Source organism: Microtus oregoni, unplaced genomic scaffold (assembly GCF_018167655.1).
Source record: "Microtus oregoni isolate MIOR12 unplaced genomic scaffold, Mior012 000048F_ref0000485, whole genome shotgun sequence".
Taxonomy (NCBI): domain Eukaryota; kingdom Metazoa; phylum Chordata; class Mammalia; order Rodentia; family Cricetidae; genus Microtus; species Microtus oregoni.
Window position 1 is genome coordinate 12,938,975 of NW_024543222.1, and position 27,461 is coordinate 12,966,435.

The window sequence follows — 27,461 nt, forward strand, 5'->3', positions numbered from 1 at the left end:
CACAGATAAGTCTGCAAACATTTCATTGTAATACTTCCATGCTGAAATCACCGAATTGGCTTTGGAAAATATGCAATCTCTTCAAATTACATTTTCTTTCAGCTTCAGAACTCAGTCTAACGAGCTAGTTTGTACTTTAGACATTTGAAAATGGGTACCCAAAATGACCTTGGGTTTCATGAGTCTCTGTCTGGGAAACAATGCAAAACAAAACGGAAAGGCACATTATTGGGACTGGAGAGATGGCTCCATGGGTAAAGTGCTCGCTATGCAAGCATGAGGACGTGAGTTCGGATCCCCAGTGCTCTTGAACACTCACATCCAGGTAGCACTTTCTGGGCTGTAACCTCCTCATTCTGGAAGCAAGAACAGGCAGATCTCAGAAGTTAGCTGGAAAGCTGGGCTATCTGAAAAGGTGAGGTCTATGCCCAGCACCCAGCGAGAGGCCTTATCTCAAAAGATACGGTAGAGAGCCACAGAGGAAGACAGCCGATTTGACATCTAACTTCTACCGGCACATGCACAGGCGAGTGCACACATGTACACCACACACGCATACACCACACACGCATACACCGCACACGCATACACCGCACACGCATACACCGCACACGCATACACCACACATGCAAGTGTCGTAGTGCGAAAGCCGGGAATCACGGCAATCAGCTGTGCGACGTGCCCCTGTGCCTTGTCACCTGTGTCTGAGACGGTACAGAAAGGACTTGGAAGGTGTTTCTCAGAGCGTCCACGAAAAAGTATTCCAAATTGGATGGCCCCAATATAACTGGACTTTATTCCCCAACAGTTCTGTCTCCTGCCGCCCCCCAGTCCCCCAGGGCCTTGAGCACATGAGTCAACTCCCACAGTTCTGAAGGCAGAAAGCACAAAGTCAAGGAGTTCTGTGATGGCTAAGCTTGGCTGTTGACACACCTAAGAGAGCCCTCCATTGAGACATTTGCCTACATCAGATTGGCAATGCCTGGGGAGCCCATCGCTGCAGGTGGGCCAGCACGCTGCGGATGGGATCATCCTAGGCCGGTGGGCCTGGAGGTAGAAGGATGGTAATAAAACCCAAACACGGGCCTGAAAGCAAGTTGCTACTAAGCAGTGTTTCTCTGTTGTTTCTACTTCAAACCCTGTCCTGACTCTCCTTAGTGATGAACTTTGACTTGGAAGTGTAAGCTCAAATAAATACTTTCCTCCCCAATTTAGTCTTGGACAATTATTATCTTGTTTATTATTTTTAACCATTAATTACTATTTAATTTAATATTTAATTATTTAATTTAATATTTAATCATTAACAAATTAATTTTCCAATTAATGTCTTTTTGGTGCATGTCCTGGAACTAGCTCTTGTAGATCAGGCTGGCCTTGAACTCACAGAGTTGTCTCTTGGACACACTTGTCTCTTGGACACTACTTTGAAATCTTAGTTTTAACACTTTGTTGGAGGGTATGATGGTCAATTTAAGGCAAAACGATGTAGGCACGATGGGGTTGGTAGTGGGTTCTTGTGGAAGTTTCTTCTGTTCTAAGGTGATGTGGTTAGAGTAGAAAGAGGTTGGAGAACTGGTTGAATCGGGCCCAGTCTTCTAAAAGGTTTTACAGGCAAAATTGGATGTTGGGCAGAAGCTAGAGGATGAGGAACATTTTGGAAGTCCATGGTACCTGGTTATCACCCCCTGATCCTCTCAGTCCAACATGCACATAACGCAAGCGACTTTTGTCATTTTAGAGACATTTGAGATGTTTTTTCAGTGTGTGCGTGCATGTGTGTGCATGTGCGTGTGTGTGTGTGCATGTGCGTGTGTGCGCGTGCGCGTGTGCGTGTGTGTGTGTGTGTGTGTGTGTGTGCATACTGGGAAGTGGATGTCAGAGAACAACTTGCAAGAGTCGTTTTCTCCCTTCACCACGTGAGTGCTGGAGATCAATTTTGGGCCATCAGACTTTGGGACAGGTGCCCTTACTCACTGAGCCATCTTACTGGTCTCTCTTTTACAAAATTTAGTAAACATATTTTAAAAAGCTATCAACAGCCTAGTCTACAAGAGCTAGTTCCAGGATAGGCTCCAAAGCTACAGAGAAACCCTAGCTTGAAAAAAACCAACTCCCACCCCACCAAAACACCACCCCAAACAAACAAATAAAAAAGTTAATAAAAGAACTTGAATTCTATATTTGAACTCAGCCTATCCAAAATATTATTTAAAGTCATAGTTATAGAAATATTAAGTAAAATATTTTGACTTGTCCTCCTTTGCTGAGTCCAACACACACTCCAGACTTGCGGCATTACACACGCCATGGACACACCATCCACGGGCAAGCGGTTGCTGCAGAGTCTGGCTGGAGCACCTGTGCTTGGGAGGGTCCAAGCCATGGACTGCCAGTTCTGGGGCCAATTAGAGGCCTTTGGGATCCAGAGGCTGAAGCAGAAGGACTGAAAGCATGAGGCCAGTTCAGACTACATAGAAAATAAAAAAATAAAATAAAAATAGTCTTTGGTAATGAGCTTAGGTCATATCTCAGGAGGAAAAGGGCTTCCAGATAGAAAGTGAAGGCAACAGCTAGGTGGTCCGCTTAAACCTTCCTAAGGGAAGGGGAGGATGTTTGTTCCTTTGGTAGATCCTGTTCTGGTTTGTTTTTCTGTGGCTTTGATAAACATGGGCAAAAGCAACGCAGGGAGCAAAGGGTTTATTTCAGTTTACATGTCCAGGTCACAGTCCATTACTGAGGGAAGTCAGGGCAGGATTCGAAGCAGAAACCACAGAGGAACTGCTTCCTGGCTCATGCTCAGCTAGCTTGCTTTTTTCTCTTTCTTCCTTTCTTTTTCTCTTCTTTCCTTCCTTCCTTCCTTCCTTCCTTTCTCCCTCCCTCCCCTCCTTTCTTCCTTTACTATTTTATATGTATGATTGTGTGTGCGTGACACAGAGAGACTATGTATTATATGTAGCACATGCATCAGAGGTCAGAAGAGGGTATTGGATCCACTGGAGTCAAATGCAGTCGTGAGCCCATTGGATTCCAGGAACCCAGGTTCTCTGCAAGAGCAGTAACCACTTTTCACCATCCAAGCCATCTCTTGAGCCCCCCACCTAGGCTTTATACAGCCCCTGCCTGCCTGTCTAGGGATAGTGCTGCCCACAGTGGTCTGAGCCCGCCCCCAGGATTCATCAACCAAGACTATTCCTCACAGGCTTTCCTACAGACCTCTCTGCTGACGGCAATTCTTTAATTGCCGTTCTCCCTTCCCAGGTGGCTCTATGTCATGCCAAGCTGACAAAAACTAACCAGGTCAGGGCTTCTGGGGATGAAATACAAGCGCACACCTGGTTAGACGTACTGGCAGGGAATCTGTCATTTTCTCCATCTCCTTCATGAGAGTTTAGAAGTCCCATGGCTCCTCCCTGTCTGCTGTGCCGGTCTGCTTCTACAGACCTAGCTCTCGTCTGTTTGAAAGGCCGATGGTTTCACAAGAGGCTTCTGCTGCCAGCCTATGATCTTTCAGCTCAGCTCCCCACAGCTAGTCTGCCAGTGTCCCCACCTAACACTCCAAGTGCAGAAAATCGGATTGGCTTCTTGGTTAGCCATCTCTAAATCAGCTGCCGCCACACCCACCGACTATAAATGTGGCTACCCAGGATTTTTCCATGCAGATCCATGGTCCCAGACCAATGACTAATTAGTACCTCTAGAGTGGAGCTCAAGGTACCATCTTAGAGCCATGAACCAGGAACGTCAGTTTAGCATACCAAGATAGAGAATAAGAAACAAATGCATGGGGGTTGGGGGCACACAGATCTGGAGAGACAGGGGAAGGAGATGGGACTCTAGTTTCCATCTTGGAGCCCGGATCCTCTGTGAACAGAGGCCACAGAACATCTCAGAATGTGACTTAACCATAAACCCTGTTGGAACAGGACTAGTCCGTAATGCTTCTCTGAGGACAAAGGCAGAAGCAAAGAAGAGTGACCGGTGGTGGGAGAGGGAGGCTCACACTGACAACGGTAACTTTTATCAGTGAGGAATGAATCAGGAAGCAGCTAGACCAGCCTGGAATTCACTAAACGGTCCAGGTTGACCTTGAACTTGAGGCAATCCTCTACTTTGGCGACATTAGGTATGCTTTATCTTGTTTGATAACAACATAGTGTTAAGTTGAATTCACAACATTTAAGAAATAAAAAGGTTGACTTTTAGAAGGTGGTTTAAACTGAATATCTGATGCTTTTTTTCCCATGGCACATATGCTGTATGAAATTAGAAATTCACACTACCAAAATAGCTTTTCAGGAGTGCCATTATTAACATAACCTTCATTCAGACACATTTTTTTAGGGATAAAGACACTACTTCCATGTAAGAATGTATTTATGGCTGGAACAGAAGAAATACCAAGTCCAGAGAGCAAGCATTTTCTTGTAAAAGTCACATCAAATTTAACATTAGCCCAGGAAAACTGAAACATGTTTTTTTTAAAAAAAAAGGATTTAAAAATTCTTATAACTTCAGAAAGAATATTGCATACATAATAAATAAATATTTAAAAAAAAAAAAAAAGGGCTGGAGAGATGGCTCAGCGGTTAGGAGCATTGCCTGCTCTTCCGAAGGTCCTGAGTTCGGTTCCCGGCAACCACATGGTGGCTCACAGCCATCTGTAATGGGGTCTGGTGCCCTCTTCTGGCCTTCAGGCACACACACAGAAAGAATATTGCATACATAATAAATAAATATTTAAAAAAAAAAATAAAAATTCTTATAACTTGTGTGTAGATTTTCACCACTGGTCTAGGATACCATTATAAAGAATACCATGCTAAGCGATTAGTAAAATATGTAATAAAATGTATAAATCTTTTGGTTAAAAAGGTTTCGCATATGCTGTCATAGTATATTCATATTTAAAATTTTTATTTATTCTCTGTGTATTTATGTATATGTGTGGGTAAGTGCATGCCAGAGGATAACTTTCTACTTCTCTTTCTGTTGGTTAGGGCCCAGGGTGCAAACTCAGGTCCCAAGGTGTACGAACAGTGCTATTACCTGCTGATCTCACTCTCTCAACCAAGTAACAGCATTGTTATTGGAATTTTTGGTAAGTGGTACTTATGGGGAAAGTATTTTTCCATATGTCTATGGTATGCATGCGTGTGTATATGTATGTACATGTGTATATACACAGTTGTGCATGCATGTGCTTGTGGAAGCAGAAATGGATGGTGGCTGTCTTTCTGAGGCAGGGTCTCTCTTGATGAACCCAGAGCTTGCTGGATTTGGTAGTCTAGTTAGCCAGTTTGCCTGGGGGATTCCCTGTCTCTGCCACCTGCGCTCTGTGCCTACAGGTTTGCACCATTCCTTCCTGGCTTTTATATGGGCTCTGGGAATTCAAATTCTGGTCCTCACACTTGGGGGCTATGAACTTTAGCCTCTGAGCCATCTCCTCTGCCTCTGATTTTATTGGTATGAAATTGGTGGTGTTAGTATACTTGAGATGAATGCTTAAACCAATGATTCCATAGAAGGTTCACAATACAATCCTGTAGAGAGCATATTAGAAGCCACAAGGGAACAAAATGGCTTTGAAAAGCTTTCTGCAATTCCCATATGTATCAAAGGTATGTGCTCGTACAATTTAAGTTGGAAATGGGTTTCGACTTCAGGGAGAAAGCAAAACATGATTTCCTCAAAAATTATTCTTCTTCCTTTGTTCGCCCTCAAAACGGTGTCTAAATTGTTGCTGCGATGAAGCATGGGGCGCATCTAATGCTGACCTTAAATCTGATGAGACTCAAGTTTCTCCTAGCAGTGTAATTTAGATGGGGCAGGTGTTCTCAAAGCATGGCACCCTGTTGGGCAGAACTGCATCACCCGGGCAACTGTATTACCTGGGTGAGGTGACTCACCTCCGCAAACCCAGCAGTCTGTTGGCTGGGGCAGGAGGATTGCAGTGAGTTTGAAGTCGGCCTGGGCTGCTGTGAGTTCCTAGCAGTCCAAACTACATAGTGAAGCCTGTCTCAAGGAAACCCCAAACCACGGCTGGGTATAATTCAGTGGCAGGGTACCTGCCTGGCAGACAAATGCCCTGGGTTCCATCTCTAGTGGGGATGGGCAAGGGAGAAGGGAGGAAATGACAGGGCCTCTGGAGACAGGCCTTGCAAGCCTGCTGATCTGAGTTTGATGTAAAGGTGGAAGGAGAGAACTGACTCTACGAAGTTATTCCTTCACGCACATGCACGCTCGCGCACGCACACATGTATGACCCTACTGCCTCCCCCCTGCACACTAACAATGAATGAATAAATAAATACCAGAGTTTCGCTTTAGACTGCCCCCCTCAGCCCCACCTCCAGGTGGAGGATGCAGCCGTCTGTGTTTAACAAGTTCTCCAGGTGATGCTCAAGTTCAAGACCCGTGGCTGATAAACGAGGTGGATCCGAGTGCTTTTGAAAACTATTTGTTGATGTATATTTGTGTTTTGCCTTCATGTGCCTGTGTGCATCGCATGCCCTGTGCTTGGTGCCCATGGAGATTAGAAGATGGTGTCGTATCCCCTGGAACTGGAGTTACAGATGGTTGTGAGCTACCATGTGGGTGCTGGGAACTAAACTCAGATCATCTGCAAGAGCAAATTCTCGTAACCACCAAGTCATCTCTCCAGTCCACACCGAATGGCTTTAAAGCATTATATTTAGGGAAGTCGAAACAAAATGGTCGGAACATTATGCCTATACCAATTTTCCTGAGCTGCCATGCATTTGGAGGTATTGCTTCAAATCCACAAGTCAGGCTGCCCCCTCCACTCCTCAATCCCCTGCCTAGTTCCCCACCATTTTTTGATATCTTAACTTCCATTTCCCAATACAAAGCTAGAGATTATGCCAGTGGGTGGTTGGGAACAAAGTGTGTGTCACAAGAAGCAGACAAATGTGAATGCATACCTCAGCTTGCTCAGTTATTGTCACAACCCAGCTTCTGAAATAGTGATGTAGCTATTGTTCTCTTGCTACAGTAACTACTGCGGGGATTGTTTCCTGGGCCTTCAGATCTTACATAGCACAAAGAAGTATTTCTTAGGGCCCTGTTCGTTGCTTTGTGAATAATAAGCACTCTTCATCTCTTGATTGAATTTCTACAGCTGTCCCTTGTATTTTAAGTCTTACTGCTAGAACTTATGATTTGGGGATCACTTTAATCCGTAGGAGTGTATTCAGACCTAGGAAACGCTTTTGGATTTCATCTGGAGAATGAAATGACTTAACTGATAGATTGAAAGCAACCATTTACAAAGTTTAGGATTTAAAATGTATTAGACTTCAATGAACAGTTTAAACTGTTTTAATGTTATAACAGCCTTAAGCAAAACTAACATGGATACAAATCCATGTTCTTATCTTGAGTTTTCATGGTTACTCTTGTGTGCACATGAGACTTGTATTCTCAGTTTAAACCCTGCGTTACATTTAAAGTCTCCCATGTTACATGTAACCACAATTGCCATTTAGATGGCTGCATAAAATATGTACCCGGGGCTAGAGAGATGAGTCAACGATTAAGAGCAATGGCTGTTCTTACATAGAACCACAATTCAATTTCCAGCATCCACATAACAGCTCACACCTGTCTGTAACTCCAGTCCCAGGAGATCTGACACCCTCATATAGACATACACACAGGCAAAACACAAATGCTCATAAATACATCTTTTTTAAAAAAATGTGTGGCAGCTGTGTGGTGGTGGCATACGTCTTTAATCCCAGCACTTGGTAGGCAGAAGCAGGTGTATCTCTGTGAGTTTGAGGCTAGCGTGGTCTACAGAGTGAATTCTAGGACAGCCAGGACTTTCACAGAGAAACCCTGTCTCCAAAAATAAAATAATAAAATACAATACAATAAAATAAAAGTGTGGCGGTTGATATAATATGATCCACTATTAGGCTGTATCAACCTTGCAAAAAAATTAAAAATACTTGTATTATTTATTTGTCAAGAATAAGTTCATATTAGTGTAGTTACAGCGTCAGAGTGTTGTTCACACTTATTTTCTTTTTTCCTCCTGGGATAGCAAAATACAGTATTGCATGTGCTTTTCACAGTGCCCACCTATCTTGTTCACAATCCTTGGCGGTGTTCCTATCATCTCCCTATGTTTGGCCTGCTGCTGGAAAGAGAAGAGTCCGGGCAGGTAGGTAACCAGATCTGGTCCACCAGGTGAGTCTGTGGAGGTGGCAATTACAATACTGAGAGCTAAGCACTCCCGGGAATTTGCTGGAACGTTCGGTGTGTGTGTGGGGGGGTAGCGTCTCCTCGAATTAATTCTTCAAACTCGGGTCTAACTTTACTCTCGCCAGCCTCTCAAGGCGCGCAGTGGGCGTCTAACATGGGCAGTCTGCCCTGTAGGGACACAGGCTCTCTTTTAGTGAGCTGGTCAGCAGACCCCTCCTGGTGCCACAGAGCTGGCGCCGGGGCGGTGGAGTTCGGAGCTAGGTCTGGGCCGCGGCGCACGCGCTCCCTGCGGCCCGTGCCCAGTCCGGCCTTCCTCCGGAGCCCCGGGCGCGGGAGACCTCGCCCACAACCCCGCCCCCGCAATCGCCCCGCCTACCGGGCCCCGCCCCGCCGGCGGGCCCCGCCCCCGTCTCCTCCCCGCCCCCAGGAGCCGACGAGTGGCGGCGGCGGCGGCCCCAGGACCCGGTTCCCTCAGACAAGAGGGCGGGTGGAGGAGGAAGCGGCCGAGCACCCGCCCGCCTCAGTAGACTTCGCGCCGTCGGCTCCCGGGCCTTGCGGCACCGAGAAGGAGAAGCCAAGGCGGGCCGTGAGGAGAGGAGGCGGCGGGGGCGCGGGGCGGAGGCGGCGCGGCCGGCCGCGGCTGCCGCTTTGTTGTGCGCGGCCCGGGCCGAGGAAGCAGAAGTGGGAGGAGGGGGGAGCTCTGCGTCCCGCTCCCTCCGCGGCTCATGGCGACGGCGCTCGGCACATCCGGGACCCTCCGGCCCTGGCGGCCGCGGCGCGGGCTGTTCGGGCCCCGGCCCCGGCCGCTGTGGTGACTCCTCCGCGTCTCGCCGTCGTCCCAGCCCGCTCGCTCGCCGCCACCACCGCCGCCGCCGCCGCCTCCCCCTCTGCCTGGGACATGTCTAACCCCGGAGGCCGGAGGAACGGGCCCGTCAAGCTGCGCCTGACAGGTGAGCAGGGCGGGCGGCTGCGGAGGCGCCCGTGGCCGGGCCGAGGGCCGGGGTCGCTCTCGGTGGTGCGTTGGAGGGGAATGCGGGCGTGGGAAGGCCTAGTTCGGGGAGGCATTGGAGAAGCACTTAAGCGGGCTCGGGAAATTCTTCAGAACGCTGAGTGGGGCCCGTGGGGCTCCCGTGGAGGGCGGGTTTGAGGTCCCGACGTCTTGTTTCCCCGGGTCACAGGCGCAGCGTCTGGGCTACTGCCCAGGTGGGGTCGGGAAAGGGGATTACCGAATCCGGTCGCTGGCTGCGGGCAGTAAACACTCGTAAATATGGAGTGCTTACCGGGGGAGCTAGAGAATGTGTGTGTGTGTTCCCCGGTTGTTAACGTGAACCCCCACCTATGCCCGGGTGTGAAACCTTTACTCTCCAGCTGCCAGCCTCTGTGGCCAGCGCCACACACCTTCAACGCACGTCTCTGGGAGGGACCGAGACTGTGGTTGGCTTTTCCGGTGTGTCTGCCTGATCCCACGACTCCCGGCTCATTGTACCCTCTGTGTTTTGGAAGTTGTTTGATTGCAGGGTAGCGTGTTTGGGGTTGTTCCTTGTAGGCCGCAGGACTGGTGGCTCACGTCTGTAACTCCAGACCTGGTTTCGAAATGCTGGGCTTGGGATGCATCTCCAAGCCTGGGCTCATGCAAACTTCGACGCGAACTTTCTCCGGTTCTCGCCACGCTCCGCACCCTTTTCTAACCGGGGAAGAATGCTCCCAGGGATTTGTTAAAGAGGAGGCAAAGCTGTCGATGTTCCCAGGTGCATCGAGTTGTTAACACGCTACAGGTGTAATTTGCTTACGCTGCCACTTCTGATCGTCTTCCGTGGCTACAGCACCCTCATTTTCAGGAAAAATTGTTTTTAGTTTGAAGAGTGTAATTGAAGCTACTGCCCCTATGCTAGTCTCGTCATTATCGGAAGTAAACTGTCCACATTTATTATATTCAGAGGGGTGATGAGAGAGCGCGCATTTCGCAGGGTCTTCGTATGCATTTGTGCCAGCGAAGAATAAACTATAATTACATTTGCCCACACTAAACTTTGTAATTTGTGTGGACGAATTTTGTAGTTGGGTGCTTGTGTGTTAAATGCCAGTCCATGGGTTGTGCTTTCTGGATAACTTGTAGTGGATTTGGTGTTTGAGAATTTAGCTTGAATGTCTGTTGGCTACAGCTTAAAAATACTTTACTTTTGGGGCTGGAGAGATGGCCCGGTGGTTAAGAGTGTATCCTGTTCTTGAAGAGGACCTGAGTTCTATTCCTAGCACTTCCACCCCAGTCCTTTGCTCACTACCACCTGTAACTCCCAAGGGATTTGATGCACCTGCCCTCCCACAGGCACCTTCACTCATGTACACATACCACCCCTACCCCCATTAATTAAAAATATATTCATATTGCTGACACTGAAAGTGTTCTTCCCTCTAGGGAAAATTAACTGTTTCTTAATGGAAAAGCTATATTTGGGGATGCTTTTCTTTCCATGTTTTTGTCTTTATCTGGGGGGAGTCAATGGAACACAGTTATAAAGGATCTTTGTTGCTTTAGTTTATCTATTACTATTCTTATTAGGCAGGGCTGTGTCAATAATTATAGAAAGAAATAGTGAGTGTGGGTGTGCAAAATGGTCAAATAGGCTGTTATTTATTTTCTTCTAGGATATATACATGGGAGAGGAAAGAGGGATTTTGATTTTCTTTGGATAAAATGAGTTTTAACTTTTCATTACGTGTGTGTGTGTGTCTGTCTGTCTGTCTGTCTGTCGGTGGGGGGGTATCATGACCATGGAGCACATGTGGAGGTCACTCTCCTCCTACCTTGTGATTCCTGCCAATCAAATTTAGGTTGTCAGGCTTGAGAGAAACTGCCTTTGCCCCTTCAGCCATCTCAGTGTTTTGAGGGCTACTGTGATTTAGGAGATCTTATATTTATCCATCATTTCTTTGCTGCATATGATATTTTCCAAAAATTCACGAGTGAAGTGTGTTCGGCTAATGTGATAACTACCGCTCTACAGAAACCTCCCATGAGAGGGAAAAGATCACACTTAGTTTTTGAGCAAGAGGATACATTAGACTAAATTTATAGAGTGATTTTGTATACTTAGCTTTTTCTGAAGAATTTTAAATACTCTGTCCTCTTAATTGTAAAAACAGTTTGAACAGTTGAACTGCTCTCAATTTCTTAAAGCCATTGGGAATTTGCCTGTGAATAGTTTTCTCAAAGTCTGACAAATATTAAAAACATTGTTTTCCATTTGATTACATGTGGTAGAATCTCCTCTGTTTTGCAAGGAGCATTAATTTATATTTTTTCATTTTTGTTCATTTACAAATTAAATACTATAGATTTTAACAAATAGATCTCAAGAGCTGGATTCAATTAGCAGCTTTTTAGGACACACACATAAAAGGGTTAGATGGAAAAGATTGTTTTGACTGACTGGATAAATGACAGGGCTGTGTTTGATGTGCGTCCAGGAATTGGTCTGGAGCTGGTGCCCAACTTCTCAGTCCATCTTGAGAAGCCAAATAAAATATTTAACCTAGGCCTCTTTTTGTTTAAAAAAAAAGTTGATTCTTTGTTAAGACCTTAAGAAATGTTTGGCATACCTTTAGATTAAGTGTTTAACAGTTCATTTAGGTCTGGGTTCCCTAATAGAGGAAAAAACTCACTTAAAAAAAAAATCCCACAGTGAACTTTTATTTGGTTTATAATACACTTGGGTTGTAAGATGTTTTAAGATTACTGTTCTTTGCTCTAAGTTAAAGCCATTTAAAATTTACATTTATGGAGTACCTTTGATTCCAAGGTACTTTATGAACTGTAGTTAATTATATCCTTAATGGAGAATTGCCCATTGCTGAAAGGGTGTTAACACTTCTTTCGTAGCCAGTCTCTGCCTGTTTGTCTCTCAGACCCCGCTCTACGAAATCTCTGCCCACAGTGGATATTTTCCACAGACTGTTCCTAAAATCCATCCATTAGTTAACTGAGATATTGTTGCTGCTAAGAAGTGGACCTAATTTAATCTCAAATTTGAGATTCCTTAGGCCGTTGATGAATATATGGAATGTTCTATCAAGTTACTTCTAGTTTTTATGACACATTGACAGTTGATCATTAAAATGGGCTGTCTCAGAATACTATCAGTTTCAGTTTGTATATGTAGAGTGGAGAATGGATTGATTATTTATTGTGTAGTTTGTAGTGTGACACATATCTAATACAGGCTTTCCTTATAACAGTAAGAAACGGTTTGGCCAGCCCTGCAGTGGTAATACACATTGGGAGGCAGAGGCAGACAAATCTCTGAGTGTGAGACCAGTCTGGTCTACAGAGTGAATTCAAGGACGACCAGGGCTACACAGAGAAACTCTGTCTCGAAAAAGAAAGAAAGAAATGGTTTGGGTTGAAAATATTCTATATATTTGGTTATAGTTAAAAAAATGTGGTAAGTTCTTATACCCATATTGTTTTTGAAAATCAAAGGTTGGAAAAAGCAGTTTAGTGTAGTTTCTAATATTTTAAATTCTTAGGTATGGAGTAATAGATTACTTGTCCAGAACCTTTATTTTAGACCTTTTTGTAAATACAGTGTTTTTGAAAGCTGTTTCTTATTAATTTTAAAAATCCTTGACAATAGAGATGTTAAGTTGGCCTATATGTAAGGAAAATTAATTTTAAAATCTCACTTTAAATATATTTGTATTTTAATGTTATTTCACTGTATGTATGCTTTATTTAATTTAAAACTTTAAAACTTTAAGCTTCATTGTATCTTTTAGGTTTCTAAGTGTGAATGTGCGTTTGTATGTAATGACTTCTTGAGGGCTATTGCTATTTGAATGCAGCTAATTCAGTTTATTGGTTTCTGAGAAGGAAACCAAAATGTCATAGCTCCTTTTCGTAAATGCTCTCTTGTATGCTAATTTTCTTCAGACAGGTAGTAGTTTGGTTTTCTTGAGGAATGTATGTTTAATCATGGTTTTTGCCTTTTTCATGTTATTTATCTATTTTTATAATAATGTGTGCTGCCTAGTTTATGTCAACTCAACACAAGCTAGAGTTATCAGAGAGGAGGAAGCCTCAATTGAGAAAATGCTTCTGTACCATCTGGCTGTAGGCCAACCTGTAGGGCATTTTTCTTAATGATTAATGTTCGAGGGCCCAGCCTGTTGTGGGTGATGCCACTCCTGGGCTGGTAGGTGGTCCTGGGTTCTACAAGAAAGCATGCTGAGGAAACCATGAGGAGCAAGCCAATGAGCAGCTCCTCTCCATGGCCTTTGCAACAGCTCCTGCCCTTAGGTTTCTGTCTTGTTGGAGTTCCTGGCCTGCTTGAGTTCCTGTCCTGACTTCCTTCTATGGTGCACTGTAGTGGTGTGGAAATGTAAGTCAAATAAATCCTTCCTTCCCAGCTTGCTTTTGGTCATGCTGTTTTATCATAGCCAGAGTACCCTGATTAAGACAACATAACATTATTTAGCATGTAACTTAGCACATTTAGCATATAACTCAATTTTTTTCCTTTGTCTTTTGAGCTGTTATTTGTGTAACGGCTCTACCACACTTGGCTCATAGTTTTCTTTTTAGACAGATTATGTAGTTTACTGGTTTCAAGCTCATTGTGTATTTGAGGATGACCTTGAAATTCAGATTTTTTTGCCTCCATTTCCCTACTCCTGGGATCACAGTGTGTGCTGCCATTCCTGGAATAATTCAATTTTCAAGGTAAAGCAAAGGATCAAGCAATTTTTTTAATTAATTAATTTACTTTGTGTGGATTGAACCTAGCGCCTTGTACATGCCAAGGAAGCACTCTACCATTGAGCTATGTCTGGCTTTAATATGTCTTATTCTTTTAAAATAGATCATATTTAACAGAACGTAAAGTCTGTTTATGATTCATTATAATTTTGAATGTCAGTTACTGTATTGTAATGTGTAGGGTTAAAAATGACATGGCCTGTAGAGAGAACTGTTTGTCCCTGGATAAATTATGATGGATTGTTTACTTTGTTCTTGTATTTTTTTCCATTGACTCTCATTTTTGGCCACTGTTATTTTCATATTTAAGAATGCTAATACCAGTAGGCCTGGTGGTGAATACCTTTAATCACAGCACTTGGGAGGCGCAGACAGGTGGGTCTCTTGAGTTTGAAATGTGCCTGGTCTATATAGTGAGTTTCAGGCCAGCCAGGGCTATACATTGAGACTTTATTAAGAAAAAAAAAGCTGAATTCTTGAAATATACTATTCTAATCAGCATTTAAAAATATTTATTTTGTGTGTTGTGTTTTGCCTGAATGTATGTGTGTTTATGGTGCCCTCTGATGTCAGAAGAGAACATCAGATTTCTTGGAACTGGGTTATAGATCATTGTGAATAACCATGTTGGTGCTTGAAACCAATTCTGGGCCCTTTACAAGATCAACAAATGCTCTTAACAGCCAAGCCATCTCTCCAGCCTCATAATCAGCTTTTTTTGTTAATGTTTTGTTTGTGGGACAGAAGAGTCTTTCTCTGGAGATTATACTGACCTTGAATTTGTAGTGATTCTCTTGCTTTTACCTCTTCTGTTCTGGATTATAGGTGTCTGACGCTAATCCTTATGGTAATCAGCATCATTATATGTTTTGTATAATTGACATGTATTAAGTACTGAACACTGGAGCTAACGAGGTGACTCAGCAAGTAAAGGTTGCCTCTAAGCCTGATGGCCTGAGTTCAGTCACTGAGACTCATATGATAGAAGTAGGGACTACCTGTAGAAAGTTATTCTCTGATTCCACACTTTATGACCTGACATATTGTATACATGGTGTGCGCACACACAGACACAGATAAATTAAAAAATAGACACTGTCAAGTTTTCAGCTATTGTCATTTTTTGTTTGTACAATAGCTACATGAAGTAGGAAGTTAAGTACATTTCAGAACTCAAGTTACCTATCTAGAGATGTTAAAATCTTATGAGTGTTCTGTGGAAAGATAGTCATTTGGAGTTATTCTTACACTTTGTAATCCTAGTTTATTTGTTTTTTTAAGGCTCAGTCAGATTACTGTTCAGTCAGAGATTACTATTATCTGTAGAACTCTGTTGAGTCAGAGTTTAGTATGGTGATAACATACCTGTATCCCAACGTTTGTGAGGTTTAAACAGGAGGATCATGAGTTTAACGCCAGCCTACATAGTGAGTTCCAGCCAGCCTGGGTTATAGGGAGAGACTGTGTTTAAAAAAGACAAAACCAAAACAGTATTGTCGTATTCATGTGTGTTGATTCTTTTAAGATTATTTTTTTAAGACTATTTTTCTTGTATTTATTGCTTTTACATTTTTTTCCATACAATATATTTTAACCATTTTCCCCTTCCCAACTCCTCCCAGATCTCTTTACTTCCCTACCCACCCAACTTCATGTTCTTTTTCTTTCTCAAAAACAAACAAAAAACCTCAAAACACAAAACAACCAAAAGCAGACAAAAAACATGGACTCTTTTATATTGGCCAATCATTTCTTAGGCAGAGACTGTTTTTTTTTTTTTTGTTTCCCGACTGCTCAGACCTGAATAATCACACAGAAACTATATTAATTACAACACTGTTTGGCCTGTTAGCTCAGGCTTCTTTTTTTAAATATTTATTTATTGTGTATCTAATATTCTGCCTGTGTATATGCCTACAGGCCAGAAGAGGGTACCAGACCTCATTACAGATGGTTGTGAGCCACCATGTGGTTGCTGGAAATTGAACTCAGGACCTCTGGAATAGCAGGCAATGCTCTTTAACCACTGAGCCATCTCTCCAGCCCTAGCTCAGGCTTCTTATTAACTAACTCTTGCATCTTAAATTAACCCATTTCTAGTAATTTGTGTATCACCACAAGGCTGTGGTTTACTGGGGAAGGTTCTATTCTGGCGTCTTTCTGCTTTGGCAGCTACATGGCGTTTCTCTGACTCCGCCTTCTCTCTCTCTCTCTCTCTCTCTCTCTCTCTCTCTCTGTCTCTCTCTGTCTCTCTGTCTCTTCCAGCCTGACTATATTCTGCTCTGCAATAGGCCAAAGCAACTTTATTCATTAGCCAATAAAAGCAACACATACACAGAAGGTTGTTCCACATCATTTCCCTTTTCTGTCCAAATAAAAAGGAAGGTTTTAACTTTAACTTAGTAAAATTACACATAGGAAAACAGGTTCAAAGCAAGAATTACAGTTACAATAGTTAGTCTATTTGTATCTGGCAAAATTAAAGAAAATACTCTATCATCTATTTTATCTTTGTGACTAAAGTTTCTTATCTAATATATCTCTTATCATAACTAAGGAAAATTATAACTGTCTTCAACTCTTCAAAGACTCCAGAAGGATATAATATTACCTAAGTAATCAGAAAGTGTATTGTAAGGAATTTCCAAAGGTCTGGAATTGACAGACACATCTTGCTGCTTGGACAGTCACCCAAAGTTTTTCTGTTGAGGCATCCATCTTCAGCCTACAGGCCCATAGTATCTGGCAGACTTTTCCATGAAGCAGGAAATTTGAAAGGCTGTTTTGCCTATCTTGGCAGTTTGTCAGTCACTTTCTTCTGTATCCTGCAGAATGTCTGTCAGTTGCTCCTGTGAAGCAGGAACCCTAAAGGACCATCCCATCTTTTGGAATGTTCAGTAGTCACTTTTCTGTGGGTCCTGTATGTCTAGTTCATACAGCATACCATCAATCAGTCCAGGCAAGAGCAGTTCTTGCCCAAATGGCTTGCCTTGTCACATTAAGGCAAATTCCATAGCGAGTTTCTTCAATGCTGATTAACTTCTCTGAAGTAATTGGTGCTGCCAGAAGCAAACATGTCTCACAGTTGAGAAAAGTCTTAAGTTCTTAAAAGATTTTAAATGCCATATTCCGTAGGTCTTTGAAGTGTTGAAGATTATCTACCTAACTGAAATATATCTCTGTACATCTAGAAAACCTAACATGACTACAAGTTTGGGTGTTATAAATGACTTCCTATTAATCTGTAATTTTTAATTATACATTTTAAAATGAGCTGCCTAAACATTAATGCCTTAAACAAGAACAGTAGTACATATAACAAAATTGACCTTAAATTTGTATCAATAGACCAAGGTCCCTATCAATGCAAAGTATTCATTACTATATCATATCTCCCTTTTATTTAAAAAAATAAAAAAAGAGATTGGCTGTGACTGTTAACAATTTATACCCAACCCTTTTTAAACGAATACAAACATTTATAAACAATCATTTTGAGAATTTGGGTGTAGTTTTTTCCAAACTGCTTCCTGCTTTTTGTTGGATGAAGAATTTTTAGGGTCCTTGGAGAACTTTCAGGGGGGGTCTTGTTCCTTCAAACCCCATTAGCCTGGAAGGAATCCACAGGTTCTCATCCTCTCTGGAAATAAAAGCAGAACCTCTTTTCCAAAGCAACATATCCTTAGACCCAAATTTTGAAGTCAAGACACCTTTATGTGGGTTTAATTTAGCAGCCCCCAGAATCAAATTTCTTTCTGCAGTCAAAAAAATTCAAAGAAAGTACAATAATATGCATTATCCAAACTCTCTGTATTTTCCATCTTTACATGGCTTAGTTTTCTTTATTCCTTTAATCTATGACTGTCTGTACTCTTTTATATAACTTTTACTGTCTCTTTAAAGACTTTACTTTTTATAACTGTCTATATTCTTTTTCCTCTCTCTTTCAAGCCCACATTTTTAAACACACACTGTCTCATTTAGAGGTCTTTTATGTCTGAATCTGTCCTATTGTGTATCTGAAATCCTTTTTTTTCTGACAAGGAGCATTTTAAAATGATAAGCAGTGTGGTTGCAGCAGTACTGGCTCCACCTCTCTTGGCCTTTCAATATGGTGGAGGTACATTTACCACCAGCTCTGGGATTGCTGGGTGGGCGCCATGCTTTCCACCTCACCTCCGGGAAGCATAGTGCAGCACAATACACCCTTTTTGTCTGAGTAAAAGCTAAATCTGCCATGCAGCATGCCGCATGGTCTGAATATATCTCCATGTATAGTAGTGGGGAATCTGCCATGCTTTTCTGCCTGTGCATGCCTAGCAGACCTGATCCAGTGGCATACCCTGGCAGGGGTGCTGAGCAGCAGGCATGCTCTCAGCTTCTTTTCTCCTAACCCTGGGCTGGCATACAGTCACCTGGACCCGAAGTGTGTGGCTGGCCACATGGGTTAGTATCAAACGTATGGGCTCCATTTTCAGAAGGAGACTGCTGTCTGATTTCGCAACTGCCTGGATCCGAATAATCACACAGAAACTATATTAATTACAACACTGTTTGACCTATTAGCTCAGGCTTCTTGTTAACTAACTCTTACATCTTAATTTAACCCATTTCTATTGATCTGTGTATTGCCACGAGACTGTGGTTTACAGGGTAAGGTTCTGTTCTAGCGTCTTTCTCCTTTGGCAGCTACATGGCGTCTCTCTGACTCTGCCTACTCTATATATGTCTCTTTCAGCTTGGCTATATTCTGTTCTGCCATAGGCCAAACTTTTTTTTTTTTTTTTTTTTTTTTTTTTTTTTTTTTTTTTTGGTTTTTCAAGACAGGGTTTCTCTGTGGTTTTGGAGCCTGTCCTGGAACTAGCTCTTGTAGACCAGGCTGGTCTCGAACCCACAGAGATCCGCCTGCCTCTGCCTCCCGAGTGCTGGGACCAAAGGCGTGCGCCACCACCGCCCGGCAGGCCAAAGCAACTTTATTCATTAGCCAATAAAAACAACATATATACAGAAGGACATTCCACATCAATTCCTGAGCATGAGGCCTCCCCTGATTGATGTATCTAGTATTCACTCTATTGGAGAAAACTGATTTCCTGTCTCCCAGATTCTTGTAAGTAGCTTTTTGGCCAGGGGTAGGACTTTGTGCCCTCTTCTTTCTCTGTGCTTAGATTTTTGTCTTCATATGTCTGTACATGCTGCTATGGTCTCTGTGAGTTCACCCATGCATCAGTTATTTCCCTGGAGTCATCCACCTACCTGTGTCTTACACTTTTTCCATCTCCTGTACTCAGATGACCCCTGAATCTTGAGGTGAGGTAGGTGTTTGATAGACATCTCCTTGAGGACTGAGTGCTCCAGTCTTTTCCTCTCTGCACATTGTCCAGTTGTGGGTCTCTGTGTTAATTATCTCCTGCAAGAAACTGTTTCTCTGAGTAGGGTTCAGCGATGCACTGATGGATGTGTATAGCCTTATGTCATTAGGAATCATTTTACATTTTTTTTGTTGTGTAGATTAACATAGCAGATTAATAGTAGTAGTTTTTTTCTACCAGTAGATGGAGCTCTTTCTGCACAGGTACGTAGCTGTCAAGCTGAAGACCTGTAAACCAAAGTCAAAATGAGAGTCGCTGGAATAAATGGGATTGAAGGGTCAGATACTGAGAAAGGCAACTCCACCTTTCAGTGAAACTCTACACATAAATTAGTTTATGAATATAAGTTTAAATGCTGCATGTTGTAAAGACGAGACAGAACTTCATTAAGACTGCTAACATTAGTTAATTCTACTTGTATTTTTGTGTAACATCATAGGACCAGACTGATAACTTTCTTACAGAAAGAAATTTTCTAAAGAAAAAAGTTGATTCTTTTGAGAGAGGATGAAAAAGTATTTTAAATTTCTGAAAAAAAAGTATTTTAAATTTCTGAAAAAAGTCATGAGACATTGGAGATATTCAGAATACCATAGCTAACAATACTTGATACATGGTAGGTACATCAGTAACACATAGTTGTGAATTAAAGATGGGTGGAATTGAAAAGGTTGTTTAAGACCTTGTTGGAAACAAAAGATTTCTTTCTATGATGTTATTTTTGTATTAACTAATATCTCATTAATTTTGACATCATTAAACTGTGAAAGTATAGGAGTGAAGAGTTTTTTTTTTTGCTAATTTTTTAAAAATATTTATTTATTTATTATGTATACAATATTCTGTCTGTGTGTATGCCTGCAGGCCAGAAGAGGGCACCAGACCTCATTACAGATGGCTGTGAGCCACCACGTGGTTGCTGGGAATTGAACTCAGGACCTTTGGAAGAGCAGGCAATGCTCTTAACCTCTGAGCCATCTCTCCAGCCCCATTTTTGCTAATTTTTGACTTGATTGATAGAACTCCTAACATCTTTATAATTGTGTATGCTTGCATGTGTGTAGGTCAGAGAATGACATTTAGTAGTCAGTTTTCTCTGTTTATCATGTGATGAGTCCTGAGGATTGAATTTAGGTCCTTAAACTTGGTGGGCAGAGCCTTTACCTACTGAGCTTTCTGACTGGTCAAACTCTGTTACCACACTGTAAATTTTGCTCTGTAGTGAAATAAAGATCTAGTTGGTATTCACTGAAAACAAATTTGTGGATTATTACTGTCAGTAATAGGAAGATAATATGTATTTCAGAGTTTTTTTTGTTTTTGTTTTTGTTTTTTCGAGACAGGGTTTCTCTGTGGTTTTGGAGCCTGTCCTGGAACTAGCTCTTGTAGACCAGGCTGTTTCAGAGTTTTGTTAACTGAATGAGTAAAAGTTTTTTTTTAAACGATGTGTGACAAACATACTGAAAAGGTCTGAGCCCCAGGATCAAGAGCACTGACTACTTTTCCAGAGGACTTGAGTTCAGTTCCAAGCGCCCACATGGCAGAACCATCTGTAACTCCAGTTCAGGGAATCTAACACCCTCCTCTCACCTCAAGAGCACCAGACATGCACACGGTACACACACATACATGCAGGCAAAACTCTCATGTACATAAAAATAAATCTTAAAAGTCTGAGCCAGTATGTGTAAACACACTTGTAATCCCCGGTACTGAGGCTGTGGCTATAGGATCTTGCATTCAGAACCAGCCTATGCAACAAGTGAGACAAAAAGATGGTGGCTAGGTAAAAGCCCAAGCAGCACAGTCCCTTGGAACCCCTGTAAAAAACTGACATCTCTGTAATCCCAGCACTCCTATAGGAAATAGAAGGAAGAGAAAGAGAATCTCTTGGAAATTTGTGGACCAGTTAGCCTCACGTATAAAGTAGCAAACAAAAACAACAATGCTGGGTGGTGGTGGTGCACGCCTTTAATCCCAGCATTTGGGAGACAGAGGCAGGTGGATCTTTGTGAGTTTGAGGCCAGCTTGATATACAGAGTAAGTTCCAGCCAGGACAGGCAGAGAAACCCTATCTCAGAAAACCAAAAGAAAAGAAAACTTGGTCATTTTCAGGGGTAATGTAATGATATCTTAGTTCCAAAGAGAGTAAATTTAATAATTTGCTCTGCTTAGTAGTTGATGATCCTATTAATAAATGGCAGACTTGTTTTGATTTTTAAAAGGCTCAAGGATTACATTAAGGGTATAATAGATAACCATGTTTAGAAGGATTATAATACAAGGCTCTGGATTAGCTAACTGTTCAGTTGCTAGGGTGAGAATATTTGTCCCCTCTCCTCTTTCTGTAGAGTCTGTAGGCCAACTGTGTTGATGCACCAAAATGTATATGGCCTCTCCCCCCATCATTTTAAATTATGTATCTGTGTGTGGGTATGCATGCGCATGTCAGCACGTGGCCAGAGGCATCGCATCCCTGTAGAGCCATAGGTTGTTGTGAGCTGCTTGACATGGGTACTGGGTACTGAACTCAGATCCTCTACATGAGCAGTCAGTACACATAACCTCTGAGCCATCTCTTTAGTCCCTAACAGATTTTTCAAATCTTTTAATAATGTATAACAACTAATTTCTGTGTGGAAAAATTACCCTGTTGCTAGCCAAACAAATTCTTCTTCCCTTCATTATTTGGAACAAAAGAAGGAAAACAAAAACTCTGAATGATTTATATAATATGAAGCAAAACAAAGTATTTGGAAAAATTATATTTGCTGTATAAAAGGTTTTTAGTATTTCTCTATAAAAAGTAACTCTCAAACTTGTGCCCCCCAATAATTTTATTATCTAATTACTTTTGTCAGTCAGGAATTTAGGAAGAGACTCCATTGAGCCATATTGGCTTGGTGTTTGTCATGTATTTATTCAGATGACAGCTGGAACTGGAATAGCTGAGGGCCGGTCAGGCATTTCTTTCTTTGCAGATCATGTCCAAGCTTCCATATGATCTCTCTTTGAAGAGAGGTCATACTGCCAGGTAGTTTCAGGGCAGTTCCATTGCTAACAAGGGGCTTGGAGGTACCTCCAAGGAATTGTCCAGGGAACAATGTGAAAGTTATATTTTCTCTTCTCACCCAACCTAAAAAGGTCTTGGTATAATCTCTTATCATACACAAGGGAGTTACAAGCTTTTCTAAATTCATGGGAGAGGAAATCTGGACTTCCCTGACTCTAGATAGAAGAAATGTGAATTTGCAGTCATTTTAACAGTTGTGGGCTGGAGAGATGACTCAGTTGTTAACAACACTGATTACTTTTCTGGAGGACCTGAGTTCAATTCCCAGCACCCACGTGGCAACTCACAACTGTCTGTAACTCCAGTTCCAGGGGATCTGATACCCCACACTGGCAAGCCTGCAGGCAAAACACCACTGAACAGTAAATAAAAATAAATTATTATTTTTTAATAAATCCTTTTTAAAAAGATTTATTTAGCTGGGCAGTGGTGGCGCACGCCTTTAATCCCAGCACTTGGGAGGCAGAGGCAGGCAGATCTCTGTGAGTTCGAGACCAGCCTGGTCTACAAGAGCTAGTTCCAGGACAGGCTCCAAAACCACAGAGAAACCCTATCTCGAAAAAAAAAAAAGATTTATTTATTAAGCATATAATATACTGCTGACAAGGAAGGCACCAGGTCTCATTACATTACAGATGGTTGTGAGCCACCAGGTGGTTGCTGGGAATTGAACTCGGGACCTCTGGAAGAGCAGCTAGTGCTCTTACCCTCTGAGCCATCTCTCCAGGCCCCCAAATAAATTATTTTTTAAAAAAGTTTTTTGTATGTAGTGGTAGTGGCAGGAACTGCTACTACTTTTTGGGGGTTTTAGGTGGTACTGTATTTGTCTTTAAATATTTATTTTTAGGTGTGTGAGTATTTTGCCAGCATTTATGTATGTGTACCACGTGTATACTCGTGGAAGTTAGAAGAGGATATTGGATCCCTTGGAATTACAGATATGAGCCACCATGTATGTGCTGGGAATTGAGCCTGTGTACTCTGCAACAAGTGCTGTTGACCACTGAGTCATCTCTTCAGAGCCTATATATGTTTTTTGTATACTAATCTTAACAGATTCCATTTTTCCAGCCTTCTCCCCCCCCCCCCATTTTTTGTGACAGAGTTTCTTTGTTGTGCCTTTGCTATTATGGAACTTGCTCTGTAGACTGAACTAGCCTCGAACTCAGATCCAACTACCTCTGCCTCCATAGTGCTGAGATTAAGGCGTGGGTCAACATGCCTGGCTCATTTTTCAACTTTTATTGTTTGTGTTCTACCTCTGAAGTGTCCAGGCATTTTACTAGATCACCTAATGTCAACGGTCTCAAGAATTATTATAATTTGTTATTGACTATAAAAAAATCAAGGTTATTTGGTAAAGGACTAAAAAGATACACAATGGAAAAAGAAACAGATTAGTAAGAAGACAGACACTATCTGAGTGGAACAACTTATGTAATGTGAAATTCTTTAGTTCTCTATTGATTTTTATACTGAAAAATACTATACTTCAGGGTTAAGAATCAAAGAATGGAGCCAGGCAGTGGTGGCACATGCCTTTGATCCCAACACTCAGGAGGCAGAGGCAGGTGAATTTCTGAGTTTGAGGGCATCCTGGTCTGCAGATCAAATCCTAGGATAGTCAGGGCTACACAGAGAAACCATATCTCAAAAAATAAAAAGAATCAAAGAATGTAACTGGAGAGGTGGCTCAGGGAATAAGCACTGGCTGCTCTTCCAGAGGCCTTGGGCTTTATTTCGAGCACCTGTGCAGTTAACTGTGTATATTGGTTCTGGGCATCTTTGGGCACCAGGCATGCATATGGTACACAGATATGCATGCATGCATGCATGCAAAAACACCCATACACGTACAATTAAATAATAAAGGTATCAAAGAGTGTTAGTGCTCCCCTAGAGTGCATTGTTTTTCTTCAGCCATGCCACAAAACATCCCTACAGAGCAGCTTCATAAATTAGAAGCAAAAAGAGTTCTATTATTTTAAAAATGAACTGGATAGCCTGGAGAGGTGGTTCAGTGGTTACGAGCACCAGCTGCTCTTCCAGACCACCTAGATTCAATTCGTAGGACCCACATGGCAGCCCACAGCATCTAGTTCCAGGGATCTGACACCCTCTTTTGACACCTCTGTAGGCACTGCATGTACGTACATTTGGGCAAGGCACCCATAGTTAATTAACTAATTAATTAAAAATGAACTTGAAATTGTGAATAATTTTAAACTAACAGAAAAATTGATGCTAATAGAAGTTTTATATTTCCTAAACTCATTTTCCCTATTTGTCAACTATTTTACTACAGTATTGCGCATTTGTTAAAATTGACGAAGCAATATTGGTACAGTATTAATTGAAATCTGAAATCCATGCTTTATTTAGATTGTAGATGGTGCAAAGGAAGACAGCAAGTTGGTGTAGGGTCTCTAGAGAGAGGAGGCAGAGGCACCAACCCATCTTTGAGGGTGTTGGTGAGAGGTAGTCTTGAAAAGGTTCTTTACTTTCTCTAGGTTAGGCAGGTTATTCTCTTACCCTGCACGAAGTTTAAGTCTTATTTTGTGGGGAAAGTAACCCAGCTGGCTCCAGACTCAGGGATACATTGATTACACTGTGGGAGAAGAAAAATGCTTTTCCAAAAATGAGGGCCCTGAGTACAGCTTAAATGATAAATCTCCAGCCCCCTCAACCACTGTTCAGCTTCCAGAACAGTAGCAACTAATTACATGTTTTATACTTTATGAACAAGGCTTTTCTGTCAAAATTGGACAGCCCCAGAGAAAACACTTGTGAATTTTGGATTCTTCTAATGAAATGGCCGTGTTACCGTGCCAGACACTGTGTAAAGAAAGCCGTCAGCTTCCAAGTTGGGGGAGGAAGAGCCTTTCTGTCCATTCACTTTCAATAAGAATTAGAAGAATTAGAATTTATGACAAGAGCACGCAAGAAGATGGGAGGAGGATGCCTTCAGAGTTCTGAAGGAAGATGGTTTCTAGCTCAAAACCCAGTGATACCCAGTCAAATGGGAAGGCTGAATAAAGGCATTTTGTAACAGTCAGGTCTCAGAAAAAATTCTTTCTACCCCTGCTACTGAAAGGATATGTCCAATGCAGGATCATAATACTGAAAGAAGAGTGGAAGGATGGCTGTAATCCCACGTGCAGAGGGAGAAGCAGAGAGAAACACAGCAAAGTCCTAGGATAATATGCTAGAGAGCGGGACACTAGATCTCTGTGCAGTCTTGGGCATTTTGTTTTTTGTTTTTTTTTTTGGTAGAGGGTCTACAATAGAATTATTTATAAATGACCAAGACCCAACTTGTGAAATGCACTATGGAAATATTTATGCAAATATTCAGAAATGACCAGTGTAAATTATTTAGTGTTTGACAGTTTTATGGATCACAGAAAGAATCAATATTTTTAAAAATTGTGAATTTTTAGTCGGTGTGATCATTCATGCCTTTAATCTCAGGATTCGGAGGCAGGAGGATCTCTGTGAGTTCAGGCCAGCCTGGTCTACATATTAAGCTCCATGACAGCCAGGATTGCATAGATGTTATCAAAAGTGAATTTTTATTTTATTTTTTTGCAGTATTGGATTAAAGCCAGGGCCTTTTGACTACTAGGCAGGCACTGTACTATGAGGTAAACCACTACCCCAGAATAAAAATATTTTAAAATTATTTTACATTTCTTTGCGTGTGAGTGAAAGTCAGGATGACTTGGGGGCATTGGTTCTCCTTCCCCATGTGAGTCCCAGGATCAAACTCAGGTTGTCAGCCTTGCTACAAGGTCCCTTCACCCACTCACTCAGCCATCTTGCTTGCCTGGAGAAAAGTAGTTTTGGAGCCTGTCCTGGAACTCACTCTGTAGACCAGGTTGGTCTCAAACTCACAGAGATCCACCTGCCTCTGCCTCCAGAGTGCTGGGATTAAAGGCAAGCTCCCTCTCTTACACATAAATACTGTTTTTGGGTTTGCTAAAAATGTGTTCCAAGAACACTTTGGGGTTGTTTTATCTACTGGGTTGAATATTTTTTTCTAAATTGTAAACTTTTTCTGTCTTAGTAATATATTTACTTTCAGGATCTTGCAGTCTTTCTTATCACTTGTTTTTGAGTAGTTTTTAGCTCCAGACCTCATTAATATAGGTTGGATACATACTACAAACACATAAATTTTAATTTTAGAGATAAAAGGTTTTTTTTGATGACCCGACCTTTTGAATAATTATTAACGCTCAAATGTTATTTTTGTTTCTCTTGGATGGAAACTTTGGGAACAGTGACTTATTTTATGTGATTTGTACCAATTTTATAAAGGTAATTCAATGCTTTATATTACATAGTGAAACCTGAGTTTGAGAGCTGGGCATGATGATACCTGCTTTTTTTTTTTTTTAAGATTTTATTTATTTGTATACAGTGTTTTGTCTGTATGCTTACTAGCCAGAAGAGGGTACCAGATCTTATTACAGATGGCTGTGAGCCACCATGTGGTTGCTGGGAATTGAACTCAGGACCTCTGGAAGAGCAGTCAGTGCTCTTAACCTCTGTGCCATCTCTCCAGCAGCAGTGCTTGTAAGGTAGATACAGGAGCACCAGGAGATCAATCATATTCAGTTGTATAGTGAATTTGAGGCCAGGTTAGGATGAGATCTTGTCTAAAAAACAAACAAAAACTCACACCAACCAGGCAAAAACCCTCCACAAATCTGAGTTTGATTCCATTCAGATGAATAGTTATCCCTTACTGTCTGTGGGAAACTGGTTGCAAGAACCTTCGCATATATGAAGATTTATGGGTGCTTAAACCCTTTATATAAAATTTTGTATTATGTAATATTTACATATAATCTACATATATCTTCTCATATATTATAAACCATCCATACATAGTACCTAATACAAGGTAAATGAATCAAATAATTAAATATTGGATTGCTTAATATAAATGAATTAAATAGTTGAATTGATTATAAGGGAATTGAGTTGATTGATAATAAGGGGGAAAAGTCTGCATGTTCAATATAGA

General features: G+C 41.8%; 1 protein-coding gene across 1 annotated transcript in view; it reads left to right on the forward strand.

Annotated features, from left to right (window-relative positions):
* The first annotated feature begins 8,663 nt into the window (after positions 1–8,663).
* Positions 8,664–27,461, forward strand: part of Smurf2 (SMAD specific E3 ubiquitin protein ligase 2) — a 99,909-nt gene continuing 81,111 nt past the window's right edge. Inside the window, exon 1 of the mRNA XM_041635635.1 lies at positions 8,664–9,179. Within this exon, the coding sequence (XP_041491569.1) occupies positions 9,128–9,179 (52 nt within the window). The 5' untranslated portion in view covers positions 8,664–9,127. The remainder of the gene's footprint in view (positions 9,180–27,461) is intronic.